This window comes from Aythya fuligula, chromosome Z, assembly GCF_009819795.1.
Source record: "Aythya fuligula isolate bAytFul2 chromosome Z, bAytFul2.pri, whole genome shotgun sequence".
In the NCBI taxonomy this organism is placed as follows: Eukaryota; Metazoa; Chordata; class Aves; order Anseriformes; family Anatidae; genus Aythya; species Aythya fuligula.
The window spans coordinates 28,225,244-28,252,864 of record NC_045593.1 but is presented as its reverse complement, the minus strand read 5'-3'; the positions used below and the strand labels follow the sequence as shown (position 1 = coordinate 28,252,864).

Genomic DNA, 27,621 nt, shown 5'->3' with positions numbered 1-27,621 from the left:
GTGCAGAATTAGTAGAGTATTAAACACTGCAACTATTTAACTGTTCAATTTAGTCCTTTAGTTTTAATGGGAGCAAGTTTATCTGTCTGACCTTCTTGCTTACTTTATGGCCTTCCTGTACAGAAAATCTGTTGACTGTGGAACTGGGTACATTGACTGTAGTCTGTGGAAGAATGTGTTCATACATACAGTATGAAAGCAGGAAGGAGTAAAGAAAAAGAGATGAAGATGGAGGCAAAAAGCAAATTCCAGTTTAATAATAATAAATCATTTTTATTCTACATGCATTTATTGTGTGTTAATTAGTATATTGAAATTAACTCCATAGGTTAAGTTCCTGAATTGTTTCACATACTTGTTGAAATCTTTGTAATCAAATCTATATGTGTGGTCTATAAGAGAACTGATGCTGTCTTTTGTTCTCACTACCAACAACGTTTTTTTGCTTCTGTAGTTGCTTCTAACACTTTGCTGATCTCATAAATATTTCTCAGGCCATTGATTTTTTGCTCTAACAAACAGAACAAGAACAAATCATTGAAAGAAATTAAAAACAACAGTAAAAAAAGCCCTTGTTACGAGTGGGAGGGAAAAGACAAGATCATTTCTGGTCTTGAGAAGGGAAGAAGGTAATAAATGAGTTGTCCAAAGTTATAGAGAAAGTGGAATTGCATCCAAATGACTCTTCCTTTTGTGTTTTATTTTAGGGCAGTAAGCTGTGATTTGTTGTGGTGGTTATACTCAGGTGGGCAGCTGAGTTCCACCACAGCCACTCTCTCACTTCCTGTTCCCAAAGGGAAAGGGGGAGAAAATACAATACAAGGGCTCAAGGGGAGATTGCTCAACAATCTTTTTGTCACGGGCAAAACAGATTCAGCACAGGGAGATTAGGGAAATGTATTGCCTATTATAAACAAGCTGGAGAAGTGAGAAACAAAACAAACTTCAAACACCTTCCCCCCATCCACACTCTCTACCTCCTCCTGACAAGTGGCACAGGAGGATGGGGAATGGTGGCTGTGTCCCTAATGCTTTGTCTCTGTCACTCCTTCACAGTAACATCCACCTGCTCCACTGGGGGCTCCTCCACCCATGGGGGGGCTGCAGTGTGGAGATCTGCTCCATGTGGGACCCATGGGCTGCAGGGGGACAGCCTGCTCCACCAGGGGCCTCTCCCTGCACAGGCCACAGGGGAAGTGCTGCTGCCTGCCTGGAGCACCTCCTGCCCTCCTGCTGCACTCACCTGGGGGGCTGCAGGGCAGCTTCTCACTCCTCTCTCCCAGCTGCTAATGCCCAGTGTTTTTTGTTTTTTCCCCTTTCTTAAATCTGCTCTCACAGAGGCATAAACATCACTTACTGGCTCAGTTCTGGCCAGCACTGGGTCCCTTTGGAGCTGGATGAAACCGACCCTTATCTAACATGGAACATGTTCTGGACTCTTCTCACAGAAGTCCCCTGCTACTGAAACCTTGCCAAGTAAACACAGTACATCTGTAAAAGGTATTGCCAACTTACATATATGCCACTTATTATTCTCCCATAGGGCCTGCGGATTATTTTTTCAGATGCTTCCAGGCTTATCTTCAGAATGAGTGCTTCTAGCCATGTGAGAGCTACTCTCCGGATCTATGCAGAGAGTTATGAGAAGGATCCTAGCCAACACAATAAGGAACCACAGGTAATGTAATAACATTGTATTAAGACCTGTAAAAATCAGCCATTTGTAATTGTCTGGAAGTCAGATTTCAGCAGATGCTCTTAGCCTGAAATACACTATCAGTATTGTTTTGTGAAGTGCTAAATGTAGAATACCTGAGCGCCGTGCCAAAACTGCTAAAAGTGCTCAGGAAGCATCACTAGATCTGTGCTTGGTTTGGGAAAGCTGCTTCTTGATCTTGGAAAGGAAATATCAGGGATACAATAAGAGGCTGAAGAATTTACATTAGTTGGAATGATGTGGATTGAAAGTGTAAAAGGATGTTTTGAAAATAGGATAATTTGCAAAGAAGATAATTTGGAAATCATCAATTCAGTGAGGAACATTGAAGCAGAGAGCCAAAGGGTAAAAAGGAAAGAAGTGCTATGTGAATATTCATGCATTCAGTCAATCAGTCCAGACAACACTAGAAAATATCACACCCAGAGAAAGCCCATTTTTTGTATAAAATGCAGATGTTAGTGGTGTAAGTGGAATGCCAGAAAGACAGTGACATCTAAAGCACCAAATATTGCCTTAACTTTGAAGGGTATGTTGGCTTTGTTCAAGTTTTTTTAACGCTATCTTTTCACATCTATGGAATTTACTAGACTCATAAGGAGTCCTGGATTAGTCCTGGCTTTTACTATATACTGTCACTTGTGCTAGCATGACTAGACACTCATTCATGGCCTGTGGAAGAAGCACAGAGGGTGTCCTTTTTACTCTGGAAGGTTTTGCAGGCCTACTTAGTTGCATTGCAACCAGTGATAGGCTGCTCACATCTGGAAATGGTCAAGAAAAAGAATAAGCAGGTTGGGACGATGAATAAGACTGATTTACTGGGACATGAAGCAGAGCTGCAGATGTAACTGCCAAGTCGGTTCCTAGCAAGTGATTGTTAGATACTTGAATATGTGCTGTGGAAGGGTTGCTTTATACTCGTTCTGTTCCTGTACTCTTTCTCTAAGTATCCAGTGTGCCACTCTCAGACAGGATACTGGTTTAGATGCAGCCATTTTATGCTGGTGGGAATAGTAGTGAAGCTTCAGGTACCTCGAGTGCAGTTTCAGGGCTCTTGGAGAGGAGAGGGCATGTGTTCTGCATCTCAGCTTTTTCCTTGACAACTACTTGTTTTCATACAATTCCAAACAATTTCATGCATCACCTCAGCCTGTAGAACTGGATGTGCCTTGCTTCCTGTGTAGCTCCTCTGGTGTGAGGTCCATCTTCCAGATAAAGAAGCGTTAATCCAGCATTTACAGATTTTCTGTCCAAGAAAAGCTTCTATCCAAGTGCCTCCTGGCTTGAACTAGAACTTGTTGCTGTGGTCCTGTTGGCAATCACTGGACCTGACTTGTGGATTGAATTCCCAGTTTGACCTTGGACCTGTCTCATTGCCATGAGCTTGTCTGTTGATCTGGACTGTTAGTTGAACCTTGGTACAATTTCTGTGTCTGTCATGCTTGCCTGACTTGGGTAATGTGGACCTTAGCCCTGCCCTGCCAGCCTATGTTGCAGTCCCTGGCACTGAGGGAGCAGCCAGCCTTGCAACCTCCTGACAGTATCTGTCTTGTTTGCGATGCTTCCATCTCCTTCTGTCACCCCCAGCTTGACTCTTCCATAGTCTTCTTTCAGCCCTGCCATATGGGTAATCAATCTATGCCCGATTCTACCCTAGGTGCAGCTCTCTGAATCCATTGGGACATTAGGGATACTTCTTTGCAGTACGGGCTGAAGGTTAGTTTTATCATGGGTGCTGTCAGAGCAAACTGATGACCTTCTGACAGGCTTCTGGAGAGGACAGTCCCCCTCTGCTCATAACTGCTGGAATGGGGAAGAAGAAACTTTACACATTGCATTAATGGAATGTTTTTGTTTTTTTTTTTTTTTTTAAATATATATTTAATTCATTTGAAGTGAGTGTATATGTAACACGCTTCCCAACTGTAGCAATCACCACAGATTTTCATCCTGAATCACAAGGAACACTCAACACTCCAACCTCTGTTTTTTGTGCTTGTGGATAATTTTCCTAAGTGTGTGACAACATTCCGAGGCAGGACTAGCAGTTTTAGTACATGTTTATGTAATATCTAACACAACAGGAATGTCAAGGGCTGAGATGTCTGAGTGATAAGAGCTGCAGAATAAGTTGTAGTCCTTCAAGAGATTTTTTATTTTTTCACTCAGATTTTGTAAATGTTGTATTCTGAGTTTTTAAACTATATTTTAAAAATGTAATTAATTTTCAGGCAGGTTGTCTGGTGATCGCTTACTTAGGGTATACCAGCGATTCTTTGTGATGAGAGTAAACTTAGGAAGCATGGATGCCTGAGTCTAAACAGTGTAGGGATTCCTTGTAAGGGAAAGACTTTCAGCTGTCCAAGAATTATCTTACATCATAACCAGACACTTTCCTAGGAAGACAGAAGGTTGTGAATAAGTTACAGTACAATTCAGAAGACAGATAAACCAATTAATAATATAAATTATATATCCACCTCTAAGGTTTTTCCATCTCAAACACATGTTGTGAAATAAAACAAGAGAGGGCTAAGGATGTTCAATGGAAGAATGGATAAGCATTTCGTTTGTAATAAATAAACCCCCTGTATTTTTGTATATGTAGTTTTGTATTCATGAGTAGAATGCAAATGCAAATTTCACCAAACAGAAGTGTATCCCTGCTTATGGCAGTGAAGTTGGAGTTAGATGATCTGTAAGGTTCCTTCCAACCCAAGCCATTCCATGATTCTATGATAAGTGTTGTGAAATAATTTTGAACCCTAGGGGAATGTTTCACATTGTTTCTTCATCAAATTCCTACCATAAATTTAGTGAGTTTATTTTTATGTTATTAAACAATTGTCTATCAGACTTGTAAAAGTGCTTCAGTTTCCCCAGAAATTTTGCAGATCCAGAGATGGGTCTGGAGCTGCGCACATCCATGGAGTTGCTCAGGCAGGAACTAGCACCACTGGAGTGAGCTGAAATGGGCCTTGTGTGCCCATGGAAAGGGTACAGGGGAAGTCCTCAGGGGAGATGGTCAGGACCAGTAAGCCTTATCAGGGTCCTCAGGGATTTTAGAGTCTGGTCTTCTTTTTTTCAAAACATCAAAAGTGTCTGTTACTCCTAGAAACAGAAAAAAGGCTGTACGTCTTTTTATATACATGTGCCAGAGATTTTCTGATTGTTATATTTCTGTCTGTTTATCCAAGATATTCACTAGTGTAATTGTGATAGTGATATTCACTAGTGTAGGTAATTCCAGGGGAAGAAATGGCATTATCTTGAAACTTGCTGCAGGAACTTTACTGCACAGTGAAGACAGGTAGGTGTTTTAACATTCGGACAGCCTTAAGAAATAAGTCTTGTAGACATCCTTCTTATCTCTTGCCATGTGCAAAACGCAGGGACAGATGGTCATTTCAGATTGATTAATGCAATGAATTCTTCATCTAGTTTCCTATTGTATATAGCACAGTTCCCACTACTCCTCTTTCCTTTCCCTCTGGTTACATTGCCGCCAGCAGTGGGACATTATGAACTTCAGGGTCATAGGTTGTATCCCACAGGCATATAGAATCGCGAATATATAGAATATATTTGCTATATAGAATCATAGAACTGTAGAATCATTAAGTTTCGAAAAGACATCTAAGATGATCTAGTCCAACCTTTATCCTTGCACTGCCAAGTCCATCATTAAACCATGTCATTAAGCTCTACATCTCATCTTGTCATAAAATTAAAAGGAATTATTACAGAATCACAGAACAGTTGAGGTTGGAAGGGACCTCCAAAGGTCATCAAGTACATCCACATGTTTTTTGAAGACCTCAAGGACTCAACTACTTTTGTGGGCAGCCTGTTCCAATACTTCACAACACTTTCAGTGAAGAAATATTTCCTAATATCCAACCTAAACCTCCCCTGGTGCAACCTAAGGTCATTTCGTCTTGTCTTATCATTTGGTGCTTGGGAGAAGAGACTGATCCCCACCTCGCTATAGCCTCCTTTCAGGTAACTGTAGAGCATGATAAGGTCTCTCCCGAGCCTCTTTTTCTTCAGGCTAAACAATCCCAGCTCTCTCAGCTCCTCAGCTGCTCCTCATAAGACCTGTTCTCTAGACCCCTCACCAGCCTTGTTGCTCTTCTTTAGACATACTCCAGCACCTCGATGTCCTTCTTGTAGTGAGGGGCCCAACACTGAGCACAGTGCTCAAGGTGAGACCTCACCAGAGCCAAGTACAGAGGGACAATCACTTCTCTAGTCCTGCTGGACACACTACTTCTGATACAAGCCAGGATGCTGTTGGCCTTCTTGGCCACCTGAGCACACTGCTGGCTCATGTTCAGCTGACTATCAACAAATACCCCTGGGTTCCTTTCTGCCAGGCAGCTTTCCAGCGACTCTTTGCCCAGCCTACAGCATTGTGTGGGGTTGTTGTGCCTCAGGTGCAGGACCCGGCACTTGGCTTTGTTGAACTTCATACAGTTGGCCTCAGCCCATTGGTTCAGCCTATCCAGATCCTCCTGCAGAGCCTTCCTACCCTTAAGCAGATCAACACATGCACCTAACTTGGTGTTGTCTTCAAACTTACCGAGGGTGCACTCGATCACCTTTTTGCCTGTTGAAAATTCCAGTTGATTCTACTTCTTTGGATAATCATAATTCCTGGGATACTATTCAGTTTTCATTTGACTACAGCAAACAAGCAAATTAATCAAAATTTTCAAAAATAGGATTGTAACATCAGGTTGCTAACCTCTCCCCCCCCCCCCCCAAGTTTCAGTTGCTATTACAGATAAAAACAAAAGTACAACTTCCAAGTGCTGGTATTTTTCTGTAAGAGAAAGTATCTGTGAAAGTCTTATTCAGTGTTCACTGATATGTTATCCTTAGAGTGAGTCTGTATAGTGAAACTGTTCTGAGGGTACTCAGATCCCACTAAAACTGATGTTCAAACATGGACACTTACTACTGACTTGACAAAACTTGAATTGGTGAAATCTGCTGTGGGATGTAGAGCAACATAAAAGTATTTAATATGTTTTTACAAGAACTAGGCATTTTTATTGCCCAATAATTAAGATACACAAATCTTTATATCCAACAAATAATTTAGTATGAATTAGTACTTTCTCTTCAGCTTGACATTTGCTTTTTTTAGATCAGTAATTTAACACATTTTAGTAACTGACAGTGTCAAAAGAAAAGCAGGCTTTCCTGTGAAATTGTTATACTGTATTGTTAGAGTGAGATTAATCTCAGTTAACTGTATTCATCTAATTTAGTCTTTAGTACTCTGTCCCCAGTGAGTGAAAGCATATCTAGAAGACAGTTCTACATATCCTTCAGTATCTAACCTTACATAGCCCCCTGTGTTAGACTGAGACAAATTGCTCCCTTTAAGTGGTTTTATCTCCACTGCCACTAGGAGGGGGTGGAAGGAGGTAACTCAAAACAGATGCTATATTTTATGGAGAGATGAATCTCACCTTTATTTTCATGTTCCAGGGAGAGTATCATCTCACTTCTCTTAAAATAAAAAACCCATGCATTAAAACTATAACCCATTAAAGCTATAACTCATTTTAGGACAGTTTGCAGTTCTTTGGGTATGTGACAATCTGTTTCATGCTACGCAACACATATGCATTTCAACTAATTGTCTCAAATAACAGTGCCATTTTATGGCCTCTTCTTTCAAGTCTGAGTTTCTTCCACCTGAATCTAAACATGTTGAATACAAACATAAGCTCAGTCTTGATTCTGAATCAGCTGGGAAGAAATAAAAATGTTTTCTGTATCAGCAGTATTTCTCAATTAATTATTTTAATTGTTTTTAGTTATAATTACACTGTACTGATTAAAGAGCGAGGGGATTTTTAAAATTAAAGAATGCGGTAGAAATCTGGCAACAGATCAAGCTTTGTGACAATTCAAGTTTTTTAGTCAATGTCAGGTTTGCCTTACTGTTCTGGGCTCTGCCCACAGTAACTGTGTTTAGGACCAGCTCTGCTGGCCAGGTGATGGAGAAGTTACATGGTTCTCTGAACTAAAACCAAACCTCTGTGAAATTGATGAGTTTTGCCCTTGTGTGGTTCTGATGTTTGAGTGTTAATTTACCATGTATATCTGATCTTAAAATTATTGTTCAAAAATCCGGCAAGCTCAAGCAGAAATCTTTTCTTGTTTTTTGTAAGTTGATTTTCACAAATCAACTAGGTGCGTGTGTCGATCTGCTTGAGGGTAGGAAGGCTCTGCAGGAGGATCTGGATAGGCTGCACCGATGGGCTGAGGTCAACTGCATGAAGTTCAACAAGGCCAAGTGCCGGGTCCTGCACCTGGGGCGCAATAACCCCAAGCAGAGCTATAGGCTGGGAGAGGAATGGTTGGAGAGCTGCCAGGCAGAGAAGGACCTGGGAGTGATGGTTGATAGTCAGCTGAATATGAGCCAGCAGTGTGCTCAGGTGGCCAAGAAGGCCAACGGCATCCTGGCTTGCATAAGAAACAGTGTGACCGGGGGGCTAGGGAGGTGATCGTCCCCCTGTACTCGGCTCTGGTGAGGCCGCACCTCGAGTACTGTGTTCAGTTTTGGGCCCCTCGCTACAAGAAGGACATCGAGGTGCTTGAGCGGGTGCAGAGAAGGGCGACGAAGCTGGTGAGGGGCCTGGAGAACAAGTCCTACGAGGAGCAGCTGAGGGAGCTGGGCTTGTTCAGCCTGGAGAAGAGGAGGCTCAGGGGCGACCTTATCGCTCTCTATAGGTACCTCAAGGGAGGCTGTAGCGAGGTGGGGGTTGGCCTGTTCTCCCACCTGCCTGGTGACAGGATGAGGGGGAATGGGCTTAAGTTGAGCCAGGGGAGTTTTAGGTTAGATGTTAGGAAGAACTTCTTCACTGAAAGGGTTGTGAGGCATTGGAACAGGCTGCCCAGGGAAGTGGTGGAGTCACCATCCCTGGAAGTCTTCAAAAGACATTTAGATGTAGAGCTTAGGGATATGGTTTAGTGGGGACTGCTAGCGTTAGGTCAGAGGTTGGACTCGATGATCTTGAGGTCTCTTCCAACCTAGAAATTCTGTGATTCTGTAAGAAATGCCCTTCATAAGCAAGGTGGCTATCCACAGGGTGTGATTGAAAACATTCCCATGTTTAGTATAAATTGTTTCTCTAAATGTGAATGAAATCACCCATATTTAGTACATCTGCACCATTACAATTGAATTTATTTTTCTTTGTAATTTTAAAAGTCAAATAATGGGAATTTGGGAAAACTTCTCAAAAAAAAAAAAAAAAAGAAACCTCTTCTGTGAACTTTTTCTCAGTTCTTATTGTGAAAGTAGGATATGATTTATGCCATAAAATCAACAAGCTTGTTAAACTTTTAGGACAGCTCAGTAGCCTTACTTATTCAGCCAAGTATAATGATTCTGTGTGCGAAATGTTAGAAGATTGTGCATGAAAAAGTTTTATATGCTTTTCTTGGTGTGTTTGTTCATATCTTCTGAATGAAGGCAAGGGGCAGACCTAGTTACCTCACATTTCATCTGATTTCTTGGGTAGACAAATTTGCAATTTGGACAGACTAGAATATTCAGTTCTAGGTGTAGAATCAGCAGTAAATAGAAATGCTTGTGATGTTTTAGCATAACCTTGTATATACATGGTATATAGCTAACCAGTCATAGCATTGCTTGAATGTCTTTGTTCTCATTCCACTGTGACTCTTTTTCCCTCATTTGCAGTACCTATCATTTGCTTGTGGAGCAGCCATTGCTGCATAAGAAGCAAGGGTGCTGTATGAGCAACACTTGTCCGGAATACAATTTGAAAAAAGTGTATTGTATCTTGATGATATCAAGTTGAATCTTGAATCTTGATGATATCAAGATTCAACTTGATATCATCAAGATTCAACTAATTGGAGAGTGCCAGAATGTGTTTGGTTTCAAAACCTGACATACTCTGAAGTACTGTTTAGGATGCTTGAACTTGTGACTTTTGTTTGGCACAATTTTTGCACCATGGGGCCACTTTAATGACTTGTGCTCAAGTGAGGCTTTCTTCATACCTCATTGTGCTTCAATTCTATCTATGTCTCCACGACTCTCAGACTAAGAGCTGATTTTCAGGTCTCATGGCCTGTAAGTGTTTACTTTCCACCCTCAGAGCTTCTGTAAGAGCATTCTTGTAACTAGAGAGAAGCAAGGCTCATAAGGGCCTTTTGTTCCAATTCATGTGTGGGCCAAACAGTAGCTATTAATGAATGTAAGGGTCACCCAAATGTTATTTTAGTAGCATCTTCATACAATTAATTGGTTAATACTTTCCACCTTGGAACAAATAAAGCATAGCCAACTGCTTGATCAACAACATAAAAGTCCAAGGGAAAGTAGTAAAACATGCTAGTGATTAGAAGTCCAAAGTCATGGGTAAGTGTGAATAGCTGTGGTCACTGCCTGCTCTATGATCAGTTCAAGGAAATTGGCAGGAGCAGCTTTATGATCACCTGGGAATTAAGGAATGGTTACTCCATTTCCATGACTAGTTCAGTTCCTCCTACAAGCCAGTATCAACAGGAATAAAAATCAGGAGTGATTAATGGTAAATGACTATCAAGTTCTGTGCAAAAGTACATTAAAAGCAATTTGCTGTCAGCATTTTAAAATCACAGTTTATAATTATGATGGCATCTGGTTCTATGCGGGCTAAAACCAAGTATTTAAAACAATGCCCAACACTTTTCTAAAATGTGAATGCTCACCTTAAAATGGAATAACAGTCTGTTGCTGCTTCTTATCACTGGTGATGCACTACATCACTGTACATTAGAAGGCTGCTTTCTAGCTACCTTGGAACATATTCTTAAAAAAGATGATTTCGTGGGCTGTCATCAGTCAAATAGGCATTCAACTAACAATTTCTGGAGTTTTATTGCTTTATAATACACAACAAACTTCTTTATGTAAAGTCTTGGACCTTTATGCATTGGAATAGTTCTTTGTATAAATTTAATAGAGTTAATAGCTATGCTAAATCAAACACAGATGAAAAATCTAGAGATGAATAGATGAATGGGCACAAAGAATTAAAATATGAGGTTTTTGACCTTTAAATTCATTTATAGCTTTGCTTTACAGATCAACTAGTTGTTCCCGATTTATGGATCCCAACAGATGGTTAATATCTACTTGTCCTTTTTCTAGCCACCTGGATACATTATTGAACTTGGATAAAATCCAAACAGGAAGATTCATATACAAAGACCAAAAATGAAATGACTCATTATGCAGAATTGCTTTCAGTTGTTTTATTCGTGAAAACAGTGTTCTCTCCAACAACATGATTTTGCTGTTGTTGCAGGCTAAACATCTCGGAAGGAGTGTAGTGAATAATTTGGATTGTTCTATGTATTAACTAACCAGCTTTGTTTACAGTATGTTATTATTCATTACTTGAATTGCAATAGAAATAAATAGGTGTTGTCATACATCCATTCAGTCCATATGAAGTACTCCTTAACTGGGATACAGTGAATCACAAATGCTACAATTACTATAGCCAGAGTCTGCTGAATTAGGTGCAAGTTACCTAAAGAATCAGTAGATTAACAGCAACCACACAGTGATTTTGGAGCAAGAGTTGTTTCATTGTGCTTTGTCCAAAAAGACATGCCAACTAAAAAAGTCATTGACATAAAAAGTTTCTTCACCATCAAAGACTGAATTTCTGAAAAAATTTTTGAATAGCAAATAGGAGAGGAAAACAGAAACTCATTTTCAGGTGGACCTTTGTAAGGACCTATATAAAAAAATTGGGATTATGTATGATTATATATATGTGGTGATTGTATAAAGGGATTGTTTATCACTCAGAAACCTAAGTTTGTCTCAGAGCATGGAACTGGAATCAATAACGTGGAAGCCCTTTTGCTCAATATTATTTAACAGAGATAAATTGAAAAGTTTCTATATGGTTCTATCAAAATGTTCTTAACAACGCCTTTGCACAAGTGCAGTTTACTTGAGAGTGATTGCCTCTTCATTTATTTTTGAAGCATTGGGTCTTTTAACATGCCTCTGGTTGGCTATTAAATGTACAGTATGGGTCAAAGAGTTCATATAAAGTTTTGCTTTTACTGTTCATAGATTTTCTTTGAAGGAATGTGGGAAGTGGAGATTTCTATCAGTTTGATCAAAATTCTTTGTGTATGCTATTCAAATAATTTAACGTCAAGTTCTGCCTGAAGCTTTAGAGTGAACAACATTCACTCTAAGTTGGAACTAGAAGGGCTAGTTTGTTTTCATGTTATCTTGGAAAAATAAATCATGTGATAGTAATAATAAAATATTTCCTGAATCAAGGAAATGAGTTCATTAAACCTAAGCTTCAATCTGAGCTCTTTGGATATGCTAGAAAAGAACCGATCTGTTGCAAACATACATATTTCCAAGCACCACTCAGGATACGTTTTCCTCCTGTCTTTTTCATGCCTCATGCATGCCCTCCTCTACTGCCCAGGGCAGAACAGCTGGCCTCTTGGCCCTTTCTGTTGCTTTATTTGAGTTAGCAAGCAGTAGTTAGTAGTCAGTAGAAGTAGTTAGTTAGAGATGGCAGTTCCCTTTTCCCATATCACATGTAGCTTCATTGTAATGAGATGACCACGACCAGTGCTGTGGATGTTAGAGACCCAGTCAGCCTGTTCCATGATTAACCAGGTTATCCACATTGCTTAGATCTTCTAAGAATGGTGGCTGTAGCATAAACTTTTCCAAATAATTCTGCTTTTTTTGCAATACAAGACCCAACAGCTATCTGTCCACCAGGCAGGCATTCTGAGATGAGCTGTGTATTTACCCCATATGCAGGATATACAATATGGTGCCAGGCTATGTGGTTAGTGCTGAGTGCTTGCTAATGCTGAGCTCACTTTGCAGCTGTTTTAGTCCATTCCATATGTCTCTTCCGTCACTTAAGTGTTGCTTTGTAAGCATATTGGTTTGATTTTCAAAATACATTACAGCCAAAGGAAAAGATCCTTCTGGCAAGTAAGGCCATCAAAACATGTTTGGGGGATTCCCCACTCTCTTCTGCCTTTCTTTTTCTCTTCCCTGAGTTCAAGTAAGACTGATTTTGCTGCCCCAGGTTGAAAAGGGGTAACAGCAGCTGTAAGCAGTCACATGAAACAAGGGAAATGACATGGGAGCAGGGACAGGTAAAAAAGGAAGGAGTTATTTCATAATTCCTCTGTGTCCTTGTTCTTGGACTTAGAGCTATTTCAGTTACCCTGATCTCTGAGCTGTCTTCTGTATAATGTGTAAATGATGAGAAGGACTTAGAATGAATTTAAGTGTTATAAGTAAAAAGGATTCCTATGAAGCTTCAAGGTTTACCATAATTTATAAAACAATAACAGCAACACCTAGCAAGAACAGCTTTTGGTGACTTCAAAACAATCTGCAAGCATGTTTTTCTGAATGCTACCTTGAGGAATTAGAAAACTACTTTAATTGATATCAAATCTGATAGACAAGCAGCTGAAGAGGTAGAATTTTGGATTTGACAGCAGTTTTTAGAAAGGGAGAATGCAAAGATGGAAAACACTTGGCACATCTGCTATCTTGGCAGAGCTCCAAATGTTAAACTATAGCCCTTCTTTGATGACTTCATACTGTACTGACTTGTTTAAATCTCTTTAATTTTGAGGCATTAAAAATTGTTCCAGGAAAGTGAATTCTTTTTGTGCCAGTTCTGCTTAGAAATCTGTAGCAAGGCATGAGCATTTGTTTTGAAATAATTACTGTCCAGAGTGTCCTTTTGGTTATTAGTAATTCAGGTGCCTAAATGCTTATACATGTATACCATGTAATAGTCACACAAGGATTAGCTGATTGATGCTGGATCTTTGCCTCCAGCAGGGCATTCTTTTAATGAGTGGCTAATTCAAGTGGCTTTCCATTATCTCTCTCTGTGGTCCCAGAATATAAGGAACAAATGGGATAGTGCTTCATGTTTTACAAATGCCAATATGTAAACAAATAACTCTACCCCATGTTTTTATTATTACACCTTGCTTATTTGCTTGGGTACGTTTAAAGCTGAGAGAGCCCAAAATAATGCTGATAGACATGATGCTGTGTGCAAAATGCAGATCAATGCAGGAAGAGAAGACATAGCAAAAATTTGAGAACCATCAAAGAGAGTTGTAGTTACTTGTGTTCATTAAAATGCTTTGGGTCCTGCTGAGATTATTACCATTCTCTGAGCGTTTTCTGCTTTATTTTTCACAGATAGGTTCTGCAGAATTCTTTTAACTGATACAACTGCTCAGGCAACTTGTTTTTGAGACTTGTAGTGGATTGACAAATGTGATTTTAAGACCTTACGGAAAATGTCCATGCCTAGACTATGTAAAACTCATCTATATGTGGTTTTCCCTAGCAAGACTGAAATTCAGCACAGACTAAGCAAGAGACTTGAGAGAAAAGACTTGTGAGCTTTCCAGGCAAAGTCTGAACAGATTATGAATTTGGCATCAGAACTGCATGATTTTTTGATGAAAGTTGGCAAGTTGTAACATGTGCTACAAAGGTTTTAACAAGGTGTTTCTTGATGCTTGACCACACTGAGAAATTTTTTTGTCTAAAGCCGAAGTCCAGGCACCTGCTGACCTTTTAGCATGCAATCAGGTACACTTCAGCCCTGCCTGAGCTTTTAATAAACTAGCTGCATCATGGGACAAATCTTATCTAGTTTGACTACGAGAAAGGTAGTTGAACAGAATTTTTTTACAAGGTCACAGAGAGCCAAAATACTGCATCAGCCAAGCAGGAATAACACACCTCACACAGTCCTGCTGCTGCCTATTCCCATGCAAAATGCTTTGAATAATGTTTTGCCTTACGTTAGATAGCTGCATGTTTGAAGCATTTTCTCATATGAATAATTATCCTTAATTATCCTAGTTACTTTTTTTAAAAGGTATAACTTCTATTTGTTCTTACAAAACAAATTTTTTTTAATTTTTTTTATTTTTTATTTTTTTTTCTGATTAAAGCCACTAGTTCTGCTAATTTGCAGTTCTCTTCTTAAATATTACATAGAGGATGACATGAGGATGACATTTTATACCTTACAAATAGTTTATAAAGAATAAATATGTTCTAAAGTTAGAGAGTGATTGCAATTGCAAGTTGACCTGATAACAGAAAGGTTTTAGAACTTCTCAAGTAAAATGAGCATTTGGAAAGTATTTTAAAATCAAGATCTCTTTAAGATAGTACCTTTAAGAAGTCTTTATAGGTTAATATTAACTATAAATGACTGCTGTCTGAGATTTATATTTTGCAACTGAAATGTAAACTGGTCATTGCAGAGATAAGGAGTTTTTAAAAGGCATATACAGCTCTTCTTCCTTGTTCTGCTCTGCTTTTGGTATTCCAAAAAGAATGCACTTTTTTAACATCTGCAGGATGAAGAAAGTGTAGCTAAATTAAGTATGAGAGGACAAAACTAAAATAGGCTTTTCTCTTTTGACAAGTGTGATATAAGAAACAGAATATTTTAATGGTAATTGGAACCACTTGGCAAAACAACAGCAGCTAAAATGTTTATGTAAATGGGTGTCACATAAACTGATTTGATTTTTTTTTTTTTTTTTTTGTTCAAAGCACTGGGTAGAGCTTTGTTTTTCTTCTTGTTTCTTCAGAGTGAATTAGTTGATTGAGACATGAGAGTCAAGTAAAGCTAGTTCAGTAGGTTTTTTTGTTAAATTTTCCCATGCTTTTTAGTATAGATATGGAAGAAGGTTCTCAGGAGAGTGCCAGAGTGTTCAGATGCTTCATTCTTTCAGTTTTCCTTAATTCATGGTGCAAGAAAGAAGGAATAACATGATCCAGACCCTATACGTTGGCACATTTTACTATTTATTTCTGCATGATTTGTCCACGAGGCAAATTCATGCTCCATGTGTTAAACTGTCTAAGCAAGTTTGAGTTTAATGGGCTTGTATATTGTTTAATAATTTTTCAGTTGATAGATATCTACAAATGTGGAGGTTGTTGAATAATAACGTCAGACCACTCACACTTGTACACAAATAAGTTTGATCATCAACTCTCTTGATAATGGCATGGTTGGTGTTGTATCATGACTCTGCCTGCACACTTAGTTTGTCTCCCCACTACCATTTAACCATCTGATCATTTGCATCAATAAAGCAAATCATACTATCAGAAATTGTTAGGTGAAAAACTGATTTAAAGAATTAATTATATTAAGCTTGCAAAAAGATATCTGTTAAGCTCTTCAGAGCCACAGATTTGATTTGATTTTTAAACCTGAAAGTAGTTTATTTGAGACAGGGGAAAAATGATTTTTGAGGGTCAGAAAATTAAAATCCTAGTTCAGCAATAAAATGTATTATTCTCTTAAAATATGTTTTTGTACAAAACTCAGCTCTGCCAAAACTCAGCTCTTTAACTTTCCATACCATATAATTAACTGAGAGAAGATTCAGTTGTCATTTGAAAAATTGTATTTTACTTGGTTTTCATATTGTACTATCACAGCTGTTATCTGCACTTACTCATATGGGCAGTTTCATACATAAAGCCATTTAGTAAGGTCAGTAGCCTGAAACTTGAGAGTTCATGCTGCTTCTGTGGCTTTTATCCTGTTTAATACATCACTCGTCAGAACAGAAATAATTCAACATATGTTATTTCTAAACTGTTTTGTACAGCAGATTTCAGAAGAGCTCCAAGATTCCTGTCACACTGAGACATTGCCATTTTGGTATATATACTGGTTTCTCTTTTATGCGCCTCTTAGGTATTTACAGTGTAACACTTCACTAAATGACATGATATTGTGGTGTATCAAGTACAACACAGAGTAAATGCATAAGGTTTTTTGTTATAATTGCACTTAATAATTTACTATTATATAATGTTACAGTAAAGAGGGGAATGCATAAATACAAGTTGTCTCTTGATATTTCTTCTCTATGTAATCCATTGCATTTCTTCCTCTTCAGGCTGTGCTGAGTCCTCTTATAGCAATCGCACTGAAAATATCTCAGATTCATGAGAGGACAGGGCGAAAGGGACCCACTGTCATCACCTGAAGCCACAGAGGATTGTTAAACCAGGGCCAAAGGAGGAACAGCAAGGAAGAGACGGGACCTTGCTGAAACATTTTAGCTGTTTGTGCCTTGTATGATTTTAAAACTTTTTGTGGGGATAGAGGGAGGTGGGAAGAAAAAATCAATATGATATTGAGCATATTCAGTTGCATCGATCTCCAAAGACAGTCGTGTATTGACTTCTTTGTTTTACCTGCAATATCTTTATTTCAGATAGCAATATAACCACAGAAAAGGCCTTAACTCTCAAATGTTGCCAGCAATGTTACAGAAAAGACAAACTGCTTATTTTTGAATGCTATTGTAAAGGTTGGGGGAATTTCAGTTAAGGAGAGAGGAGGAGAGGTTGCAAAGCACAGACATGTTTGGTGAATATTGTTTGTGAACCTTGTCATCTTATGGTTGCTTTATGGAGACATACAAAGCAAGTCTGGGGCTTAAGAGCTTTATATTAAACTTTGCAAAGGGTGTGTTTACTAACCTGACACCACTTCTCCTCACCAGTCTCTCCCATTGCTCACAAATACACGCTGGCAGCAGTGCTGTGTACACACTTGCACATGCTCCTAAAGAAAGGGTCATCCTATATATTTTTTTACCCTTCTTTTAAAGCATATCAATGTGACCTGTGCCTTTACATCCTCCTGAATTTTGAGACTCTTTTTTTACCTCCAGAGGGAGGCAGTTGTGCTATGGAAGCTGATTGTGTCCTTCCAGCAATATGTTGGGTGTGGAATTTTGGCTGTCTTTTGCAGTATTCCTCATGTCAGCAGATGATATTGGTGCTTACTGTTTTTGAAAGATAAACATTGAAAGTTCAGCAGTTTTTCATGAAGAAGTTATTACGGAAGTTTTTTAAGTCTTTGGAGCAGTGACATTCTACTTACCACAAAGTGGTAAGTCAATTGTGTAGTGAAGAGGAAATGAAAACAAACACTAATGAATTAAATAGAAATAACTTGTTTGATACACCAGCTGGACTCAGCTTTTGTTAGATTCTGTGTTCCAGTGGATTATGAAATAAAATGTTGGGGAGCACAAAGAGAGAAGAGATGACCTGGCATAAATCTGAGAAGGACACTGGGGATACAGACATCAGCATTTTTCTGCTTGTGAAGTGATATGGCAGTTCTAGCTACAGTACTGTGCTCTGAATAAGAACACAAACACTTTATGCATGTGACTTGTTTGAAAGCTTTGCTTCCTTGGGAACAGTGTGGTCACTTGTATCATTTGTCAAGGTGGCTTTGTGCAACTTGCCTCTTTGCAGTGTGTTTCAATTCATTGTGGTTGTCAAATTTTAGTGCAATTTATATGACATTGCAGCAAATGAAATTGTTTTGATTTCTTTCAACACTTCTGTCAAAAAATTTCTATGACACTGAGTACACAATAAAGAGGTATGCTGTATTTCTGTCTTAATATGCAATTGTTAACAAGACACACTGCACTTTCAAGCATCCTAATAAAACTGTCTTTAATACAAATATGCTATCTACTTAATTGACTCTAAACAGATGAGGCACTCATGTTTTCACAAAGCATCTCACCTTACTATTAAGTGTTCCGATAAGCCAAAAGAAATTGTAAGGCTTCAGTTCTTTTTCTACAGACCTTTTTTTGGAGAAGACCATGGCATTCTCACATACTTTGGACATCTTTTGAATGTAAGAATCGTCATCTTTAGAGAAGAATTGTTTAACTATTCTTTCAGTTTTCCTATAAATCAAAATCCTCTAGGTGTGGGCTAGTGAGTTCCTAACTGTAGTGTATTACAGGTGGTCAAGCATAGACATACTCAAGATTATGACACTTAAATTCAAATTACTGTGCTGTGTGGATGGATGTTCTGACAGGGACAGTCCAAGAACTTCTAAAATCTCTTACATGTTCTCTGAAAATGTAATCATTTTTGATCACATGGTGGTCTGATCATACTTATGCTTTTATCAGAAAGTTACTGGAGCACTAGCTGCAGTAGATGGCAGTCTGCTTTTGTGAAGGCTGCCTTTGTGAACAAAGGGTATGTTTCAAAAGTTCAGTACTGACTTTGTTCTGAAACAGTTTTGCCTCAGTACTGAAATGGAGAAAAAGACTGTGTGTGACTTGGAATAACTGTTGAGCAAAACCAGCCTAACCCCAAATCCACTCACCGCCCCTTTTTAATGATGATTGGCAATGTTGATAAAATGTAACAAATTGCTTTTCTGGGCAAGAAGATGCATAAAACTTTGTAAGGTTGAAGTACAGTGTATATCTTTAATGTCTCTGGGGAAGGACTGTAGCCATTATCTCAAAGTGTGCTGTGTTTGCTCAGGTCTTTTACTTATTCATGTAAGAGATGAATGGTTGGATGTTGTTATGAGGAAAAGGAGCAACATACATGTGTTTATACAAAGATGCAAGGCTCCTAAAACAGTATACATGTATAAATCTAGTAGAAAGAAAACTATTATTAATTATATCTGCCTTATCACAGTGTCTGAGGTTTTTGATGGAGACCTAGACCCCTCTGTTGCTATTATTGAATTAGCAGTTTTATCAGGTCTGGAAATTGCAAGGTTTCCATGTTGTTTGACTGTGATTGTGTTAGCACTGACGTACAGTAATTCAGTCTTCAAAAACAAGATTTTTTCTGTATCCATTGATAGGAAGATATACTGGCAACACAATAGAGAGGGAGGAGTTCACAGACATCAGTGAGAAAAACTATTTCAAGGTATATTAGTAGAGGGCTAACCAAGATGGGGCTTGGGTGGGTCCCATGAATAAAGAGGCAGCAGGTAGAAGGAGAGGACTAAGAAAGCACAGATTGCTGGATTCCACTGAAAACAGAGAGATGATGAAAAATGTTAATAGCACAACAATGGGCTTGAGGGATGGAAAGAGAGAGAAAGGAAATAGATACAAGGGAGCATAATTTAAGAATTATATAATAATATACAATATTAAAGAAAATTGTCTGTAATCTCATCCATTTATTGACAGTGTATTGTAGTAATTACTGTCATGATCTATGATAAATAGTCTACGGGGGGGGAAATAAAGCCAACCTTGGAACAGTATAAAATGGTGGCTGACATAACTTTAACAGTTTACAAATCACAATAGCTAAGAATGAATTACTGAAAACAATAGGAGAGTGTAGTGCACATGTGACTGGAAGCAACAGATTGTTTCGAGCAGTTTCAAGGGATGAGCACGGTCGTAGCTGTTTGCTGTACTAGCATCTGCTCTTCAGCATCATGTGGTATGAGCTAAGTCATAAAATACAAGCAGATTTACTACCTAGCACGGCTGAATGGTTGTTGCATTTTTCCTTGGGAGCAATGTAAAAGTTAGTGGCAGGATGAAAAGCACGTGGTGTTCAGAGACAACTTGGATGGCAGCAGTGCTCATTAGACTCACAGAATCATTGAGGTTGGTAGGGACTATCAAGTCCATCAGAACTAGGATCACCCACTCCACCCCTTGGCTCAGCACAGGGCCAGGAGGAGCAGGTTGCCCAGAGCTGTGTCCAGTCCAGTGTTGACTGTCTCCAAAGGAGGAGACTCCACAACCTCTCTTGGCAACCTGTTCAAGTGTTTGACCACTGCCACAGTAAAACAGGCAAACAGAAACTTTCTTGACTGTTGTGATGGAGTTCTGTGTGTTTTAATTTGTGACTATTGCTTCATGCTGTCACCAGGCATCACTGAGAAGAGCTCCATTTTCTTCGTCTCCCATCAGGTACTTATAAATATCGACAAGATCCCCCTAAACTTTCTCCAGGCTGAACACTCCCAGCTCACTCAGTCTCTCTTCATAAGACAAATGCTCCAATCTCTTAATGATATTTGTGGCCTTTTTGCTGGATATACTCCAGTACGTCCATGTTTCCATTGCACTGAGGAGCCCATCTGGATCTAGCACTCCGGGATGTGTCTCATCAGTGCTGAGCAGAGAGGAAAGGTCACTAACCTTGACCTGCTGGTGATGCTTTTCCTAATGCTGCTCAGAGTGCCATTGGTCATCCTTGCTATGAGGGTGAATTACTGATGAGTGGTCAACTTGTCCATCATGACCCACAGGTCTGTAAAGCTGCATTGCAGTCCACTGGCCCCAGCATGTACTGGTGCCAGGGATCATTCTTCGCTAAAGGGAGGACTTTGAATTTCCCTTCACGGAAGTTCTTGAGGTTTCTGTCAGGCCAGTTCTCCAGCCTGTCCATTTCTGAAGGCAGGAGTGACCTTTGATCTCTTCCAGTCCTCAGGAAGCTCTCCCAGCCACCACAACCTTCCGAAAGATAACAAAGACTGGCCTTGTAAAGGCATGGCCCAACTTTTTCAGCACAGTACATACATCCCATGATCAGACAGCATTTCTTATTCCATGTGGTTACCTGTCCCTGCTTCCACCTCTTGTGCACTTCCTTTTAGTGTCTGAGTTTTTATAGGATGTAAACTGAATGTCGGACTGACTTTATCAAGGTCACTTGACACATGACACCCTCACTCCAGATGTTTTGGAAATAACATGCAGTGTTCTAGCTTTTACTGTGCTGTGCAGCTTCTCAGTAACTTTGCAAAGTCTCTACATAATGATAGAATTTTTTGTCTGCTTTTATCTATCTCAGAGACTATTTAAAAATATCTGTTTGTTTTAACACATTCCTTTTCCTCCACGTGCCTTGCATGGATTTTCCTCTCCCTGCAGTTTCTCCACATCATTTTGTCCTGATTTCCTTTCTCCTTACATCAAGTGGAGGTTTACAGGCCCTTCCCATAAGAGATGAAGTTCTTTGGAAGAAAAAATTCCTCACTTCTCTGGACTTAGCCATTATCACCACCACCAACATGGTTTGCATTTCTAATATAAATGCAAACATAATGTTAAACTTCTTATCTTGTGGCATCCGGGCATCTGGAAGCTCTTCTGATTTGCTGCTTTTGCAACCAAAAACAAGGCTCTGGTTATAGTCACTGTTGAAGGTCCAAATGGGTGAACCTCTGTAACATTTTTCTTGTATCTGGCATTACAGACTACAGCGGACTGGATGCAAGCTTTTGTCTGTGATTTTGCGGAAGGAAGGAACCATGTAGCAGAGGAAGGATGAGTCCAAGCCTGTCCTCTATCCGGTACTCTTTTTCTAACCACAAGGCCACTTTTATCAGAAACAGGATACAGGACCCTCTTTCTAGCTCTCTCAGCTCTTGAGTAAGCAGCAGTGGAAGCAACTGTGTTTAGAGACAGCTCAGAGGAATGAGCCTGAACAGATTTTCCTGCCACAACTGTCCATTCCATTTGAGGAGCTGTGGGCGTAATGAGTGTTGTCCCTGTAGCAGTTAGGATGTGTACTAAGGTTTCCTACTGTGTGGTTTTCTTGAACCATGAACACCTTGTATCTTATAGGCAAATACATGACATTGTTAGTTTTAAATACAAAATTTATTCATGAATTCAGTAGTAAAATACCTGCTATTATTACCTAGAGATAAAACAAGTAGCTTCAAAGACATATGCTACAAAAATACTCAATTACTGCAAATGTTAAAAATTCCAGACAAAAGCTCAGGAGTTAATACATTTTGCAAGTCAGCTAATGTTATAAAAACACAGATGAGGACTTTCAGCCAAAACTCCTCGTGAGGCAGAAGACATTTTAAGATTGATAGCAGCACAAAGTTCCATCACTAGCACCCACCTAGCAGCATAGGAAATGACTTGTATTACCTGTGAGGTTGACTTTTCTAAGATACAGTGCAACAGTTTCTATCTCAAGACTACCTCTGTTGTTTGAGAGGCAGAAAAACATTAGGACTTTTTATGAAAATGGCAATTGCTAGTTGGGCTTTTCATTTCTGGCCATTTAAAAAAAATAGTAAGCAGTGGGATCTTTATTTATTTATTTATGTATTTATTTATTTTCCTGTTGAGTATGATTCTCAATGGAGCAACACAGTATATCATTTGATTTTGTAAGTTTAGTAGTCTTGCATGCATAGTTCTGTATCAGGCTGAAAATATCAGACATCAGAGATTCATCAGCAAAGCCCATTGTGCCTTTTGGGTAGAACTGCTTTGGTATCAAGCTTTAAAACGGCACTGTTATTAAAACGGCACTGTTATGAAACCGACAGATGATTTCCAACTGACCTTTACAGGGACAAACTCTGGCTCTCAGACCCATTTACTGTTACATTTCTTCCCAAAGAATCTGCAATTTCACGCAGCATTTTAAGGCACAGATCATCAGAGCTGCAAACCCTCATGCCTAGGGGGAGGGATGGGGTCTCTCCTTGATGCACCAGGGGAGCAGCAGCCCCCAGCAGAGGCTTCCCTCAGGCTGTGCAGTAACAGTGAACACAACTCTCATGTGCACCTTATTGCCTGGTTTTCTGAATGCTGTGGACAGCTTGTTTGCTCTTATAAGCGCTGTGGCAGCTCTGAGTCCTGCAGGCAGGCCGAGTGGCCACACAGGGCATCATGCTCTGGTGTCTGTTCCCAGCTGAATGAGCACCATGACCATGACAGGAGGCACCTCCTCACTCAGCAAACCCCTGCAGGACAGAGACCCTCCTGCTGCTTTGAAACCCCTCCAAATTCACCCAAACACCAGGATGGATGGTCAGCGCTTTTCCGGGGCAGCTTTGTGGTATGGTGTCAGGCAGCACCAACACATAGCTCTGTCCAGGTTTCCCCCGCTCTCTCCAAGGTCCCTTGGCAGCTTCCACGCTGTCAGCAAACACATTCTTGTGTTGGTGCACCAGGATTTGGCTCCCTCCCTGGGCTCGAGTCCTGGCCAGCAGCCAATTCATAGGGTGGGGGCTGCTCTCCCTCGATATTTTCACTGGAGGATGCTGCACTGCACTCGCTGTACAGCGGCGGGGGGATGTTGATGACTTCTTGCTCCTTAGGAGTGGGGACTGCTGGCAACGGGAAGGTCTGCTTTGCAGGATCTGTGCTGTCCTCATAGGACGGGGGGTAGAAGTCCGGCCTGAAAACACAGCAAGCCAACATGAAGTACACTGAGGTGAAACACGATTTGTCTCAGGGAGCTTGGTGAGGTCTGCCATATTTCCAGAGTTTAGCTGAAGCTTAAGCTGTAAGTAGAAACCTAAGCAGGGCTGGATCAGTGCAATATGTAAGCACAAAAGAGCTGGGGTCATTACCTATGTCCTTCTCCAAAATCTTTTATTAAAGCACAAAATTTAGAGAAAGAAGAACCTTCACCATGCGAGTTCCCACCCCTGGCATACAGACTCTTACACACGTAAGTATTTCAGCAAGTGCCAGAGAAAAGCTTGATTCGGAAAAAAAAAATAGAAAAAAAAAAAAAAAAAAAAAGAGGTCACTGTCTGGAGTAGGTTAAATTAGTAACTTATTTATTATTACAATAATCATTGTTTTCCACACTTTTAAAGTATGCATTGTGTGTTCCTGCTTATCTCACCAAAATGTGCCAAATGTTGTACCCTGAGTGCTTTCAGAGCACCCATTGCCAGTGTTTCTGATGTGGTTTCCACAACAGTCTGGGGAAAGTAATGTGTATGCAGTGACCCTGTTAAAAACTTTGTCAGGCCTCACACCAACCAGTTTAAGAAACTCTCTCTCTCAGAGCACCAGACTCTGCTCAGAAATAGCAGGGACAGTTATGCAAGAAAACATTAGCTGGGGCCATATGGGGAGCTTGTTGCACACACCATGGAGCAATGTGGCTGGAACAAGCACTGTGAGAACACAGCCTGCAGCAGCACATCCTGAGCTGTCTCGTGGGGTGAAACTAGAGATGCTCCCGCAGGCTCTCCACAGATGTCAATGCAGTTGCACCTGCTCTCCCCATGAACGGATTTGCACCATGCTGGGCAACCTGTCCTGTTTTCAAAAATAAGCCTTACATTATGCACTGGTGTGTATTATACAGATTGATGTCTGTTAAAAAAAAAAAAAAAAAAAAAAAAAAAAAAAAAAAAAAAAAAAAAGCAAAGTAAAATTGTCCTCAATGGATTTTTTTTTAATTATTATTATTTTGGATGAAAACTTTGTATTGTAACACATGTAACACATACCTGTCTATGGTGCTGACACGGAGGTCTCTAAGGCTGGGATTTCTCATGAAGATGCTGCTGAGGCCCCTGTATTTCATGGCTTCATGGACTGTGCTCCAGAAAACACCAGCCACGAGGAGCAAGAGCCCCACAGCTAGCAGGAAATAAACAACCAGCTTGTTGTTCCCGCATCTGCACACAGAGGAACTGGTGTAAATGCAAAGGACTCCCAGACAAATGATGGAGAAACTGAGCAAAAGCACAGAAACACGAATGAAGCAAAAAACGAACTTCATCTTTGCCCACAGACACAGCACTGAGCTCCTGTATGTTGTTTGTTTGCTGGCTGTCTCAGCTCTGCTTCTCATCTTCACGCATCAGTGTTTTATACACTTCAGGATCAATTGGCCTTTGGACAATTACAAGAAGCAGACAATTTTAAGATACTCATTAACTCTTTAAGATACTCATAATCTCTTTTGAGATTAATTTGTTATCTGAAACCTACTAACAGGAAAGAAACAGAAACTTCCAGCACCACTTCTTTGCCACTGTTATCTCTGGAGCGCTTACTGGACTGCTGCGTTCATTACATGCTACAATTTGCAGTGGTTTATACACTTTGCTGGCTTATGAAGGACAACCTCCGTATCCATCTGTCCTAATGAAGAAGAAAGCAACACAAAACTCTGCTCATAACTTCACCTTAAAAGTTTGAAGGGAAAACATACTTCTTTCATAATCATGCATTTTCATATCCCAGTGGAATTTGATCTTTTTTTTTTTTTTTTTTGTCTTTGACAGGTTATTCAACTGCCTTGATATTTTTAGCAGTCCTTTGAAAAAAAGGATAGATTTCTAGTTTGCAACCTGATATCATCAATGAATTTATCATATAAAATGAAAATAGAAAAAACAGACTGTATAATGTAAAAAAATGACATAGGCATACAGAAAATCTCATACTTTGTTTGTAATTTAAATCATAAGATCATTCCTTTTCATTGGCTTGTCTTCTTTCTTCCATCAATTTTTATTGACTTTCTAACTGATTTTCAAAATGTTCCGTTCTTAAACCTGTACAGAAACACCTAGACTTATTTTCTGAGTATAATTAAACATCTAAAATTCATAGAGATGCTTACTGATATATATATATACATATACATATACATGTATATGTATATATGTGTATATGTGTGTGTGTGTATATATATATATATATATGTCAGAAATGCCAACACAGATTTTAGGTCTAAGTACTGCTACCTCCAATACAAAAATTAGTTTTTGGAATTAGCCGAATCCATGGATTCTCCCCTGGAGAGTATACTTACTAATTTTTGACAGGAAATAACAAACTCCATAATCAGAACCTCACTCATCTATTAATGCTACCTTAGTTGTAACATTATCAATTATCATTTTAAATATTTTCCTCGGTGGAGAGATTAATCTGACCACGCCCAGCTGTGTAGTAAAATCTCTATTGCAGTCAGTGAGCAAAGCAGAGCAGAGGACTGGTCCAAAAAAATAGTCTCAGACTAAAATCTTTATGGTATTACTGAGTTTAATGCAAGACCTGCTGCATGATAAACCATGCAACAGGTTATGTATGGGTAATGAAAGCTAATTACAAGAATTTTGTCAAGACAAGAAGGGCTCCAGCTCCTGCTGCTGGTGAGATTCCTGCAGGTCTGGTGGGGGAGCTCTTCACAGGCTCTTCCAGGGGGGCACTCAAGATCCCTTTCTTCTACTGGCCAGGAGGAGACTGGCCTCTGAGGATATTTCTGTCCATCCAGGAGTTCTGGAAATACCCGGTCATCTTTGTCTCACCATGGCACGAAGCCTCACATTACCTCTCATAAAAGCTCTACGGTATCTCATGTGGCATTTCATGTCTACTCTACTAGCACTGCAATTTTCTACCCTAGCTTTGTCCAAATGTCATTTACAACAAACCACAAGGAACAGCAGCTGGTGCAAAGCTGCCATGCATTCTGATAAGTTGCAATTAATTAGAGCTCCAACTACCATCAGTGTTTCTTTAGTTTTCAGAAGGTCTGTGAAGACTTTCTAGCTTGAGGGTCTATCAAAAGGTCAACACAAAGAACGAACCCTGTAAAAAAGTCATCACTGGACAGGATTTTTCTGGGGTGGACCACTCTTAAATCACAACAAAAGTGAAAAGTCACTTGGGGCAGCCTTCCTTTCAGAGCACAGCTGTGCCAAAGCTGAAATAATCCCATACCCTGGACAGCGTGCTGCAGCCACCTGCACAGCTCTGGAAAAGAGCAGTGCCTCCTCCAAAGCCAATAAGGGCATGAGCAAGTGCCAACGATCCTGGGGCTGATGTGATAAACCAGGTGAAGTGAGCCAAGTGCTTCCCACTCTCCAGTGCCTTCTCACAAGTCCTTCTGGATATATTTTCTATTGCCAGTTGATTTTTTTTTTTATGATCTGGGTGTTCAAAACTCATTTTTGCACATAGTTTCCTGAAACTCATGGCCACACATAGTTTCATGTACTGTGTTTTCTCTGTTTAATTATGCTGACAAGGAAATTATTTCCCCAGTGATTTTTTAGGCTGATAATGCTCTTTCGAATCTCTGGTGTGAGGACATCACAGACTAATATCTCAGGATCAGCTTATGCAGTAGCAATTCACAGACGTGCTCAAATGCACCAAATCTCCAGAGTGCCTTGAATGCACAAAACTGTTGTACAGTTCCACCTAGGTATCTTGAG

General features: G+C 39.7%; 2 protein-coding genes across 2 annotated transcripts in view; one reads left to right on the top strand and one right to left on the bottom strand.

The window, feature by feature from the left end:
• The window catches only part of PGM5 (phosphoglucomutase 5), an 83,575-nt gene extending 65,256 nt beyond the window's left edge, over window positions 1-18,319 (top strand). Inside the window, exons 10-11 of the mRNA XM_032206408.1 lie at window positions 1,544-1,678; window positions 16,739-18,319. Of these exons, the coding sequence (XP_032062299.1) occupies window positions 1,544-1,678; window positions 16,739-16,828 (225 nt within the window). The 3' untranslated portion in view covers window positions 16,829-18,319. The remainder of the gene's footprint in view (window positions 1-1,543; window positions 1,679-16,738) is intronic.
• A 5,244-nt stretch (window positions 18,320-23,563) lies between these two features.
• Window positions 23,564-25,169, bottom strand: TMEM252 (transmembrane protein 252). Its single transcript, XM_032205618.1, has 2 exons — window positions 24,895-25,169; window positions 23,564-23,822 (listed from the first exon to the last, which is right to left on the bottom strand). Exons 1-2 carry the CDS (start codon window positions 25,167-25,169, stop codon window positions 23,564-23,566), a joined length of 534 nt encoding a protein of 177 aa, XP_032061509.1.
• Between the last annotated feature and the right edge of the window lie 2,452 nt (window positions 25,170-27,621).

Coding starts and splice junctions, on each gene's coding strand:
- TMEM252 (XM_032205618.1), bottom strand. CDS start 25,169: ATGAAGTTCGTTTTTTGCTTCATTCGTGTTTCTGTGCTTTTGCTCAGT. Junction 23,823..24,894: donor CGTGTCAGCACCATAGACAG/GTATGTGTTACA, acceptor CTGTGTTTTCAG/GCCGGACTTCTACCCCCCGT.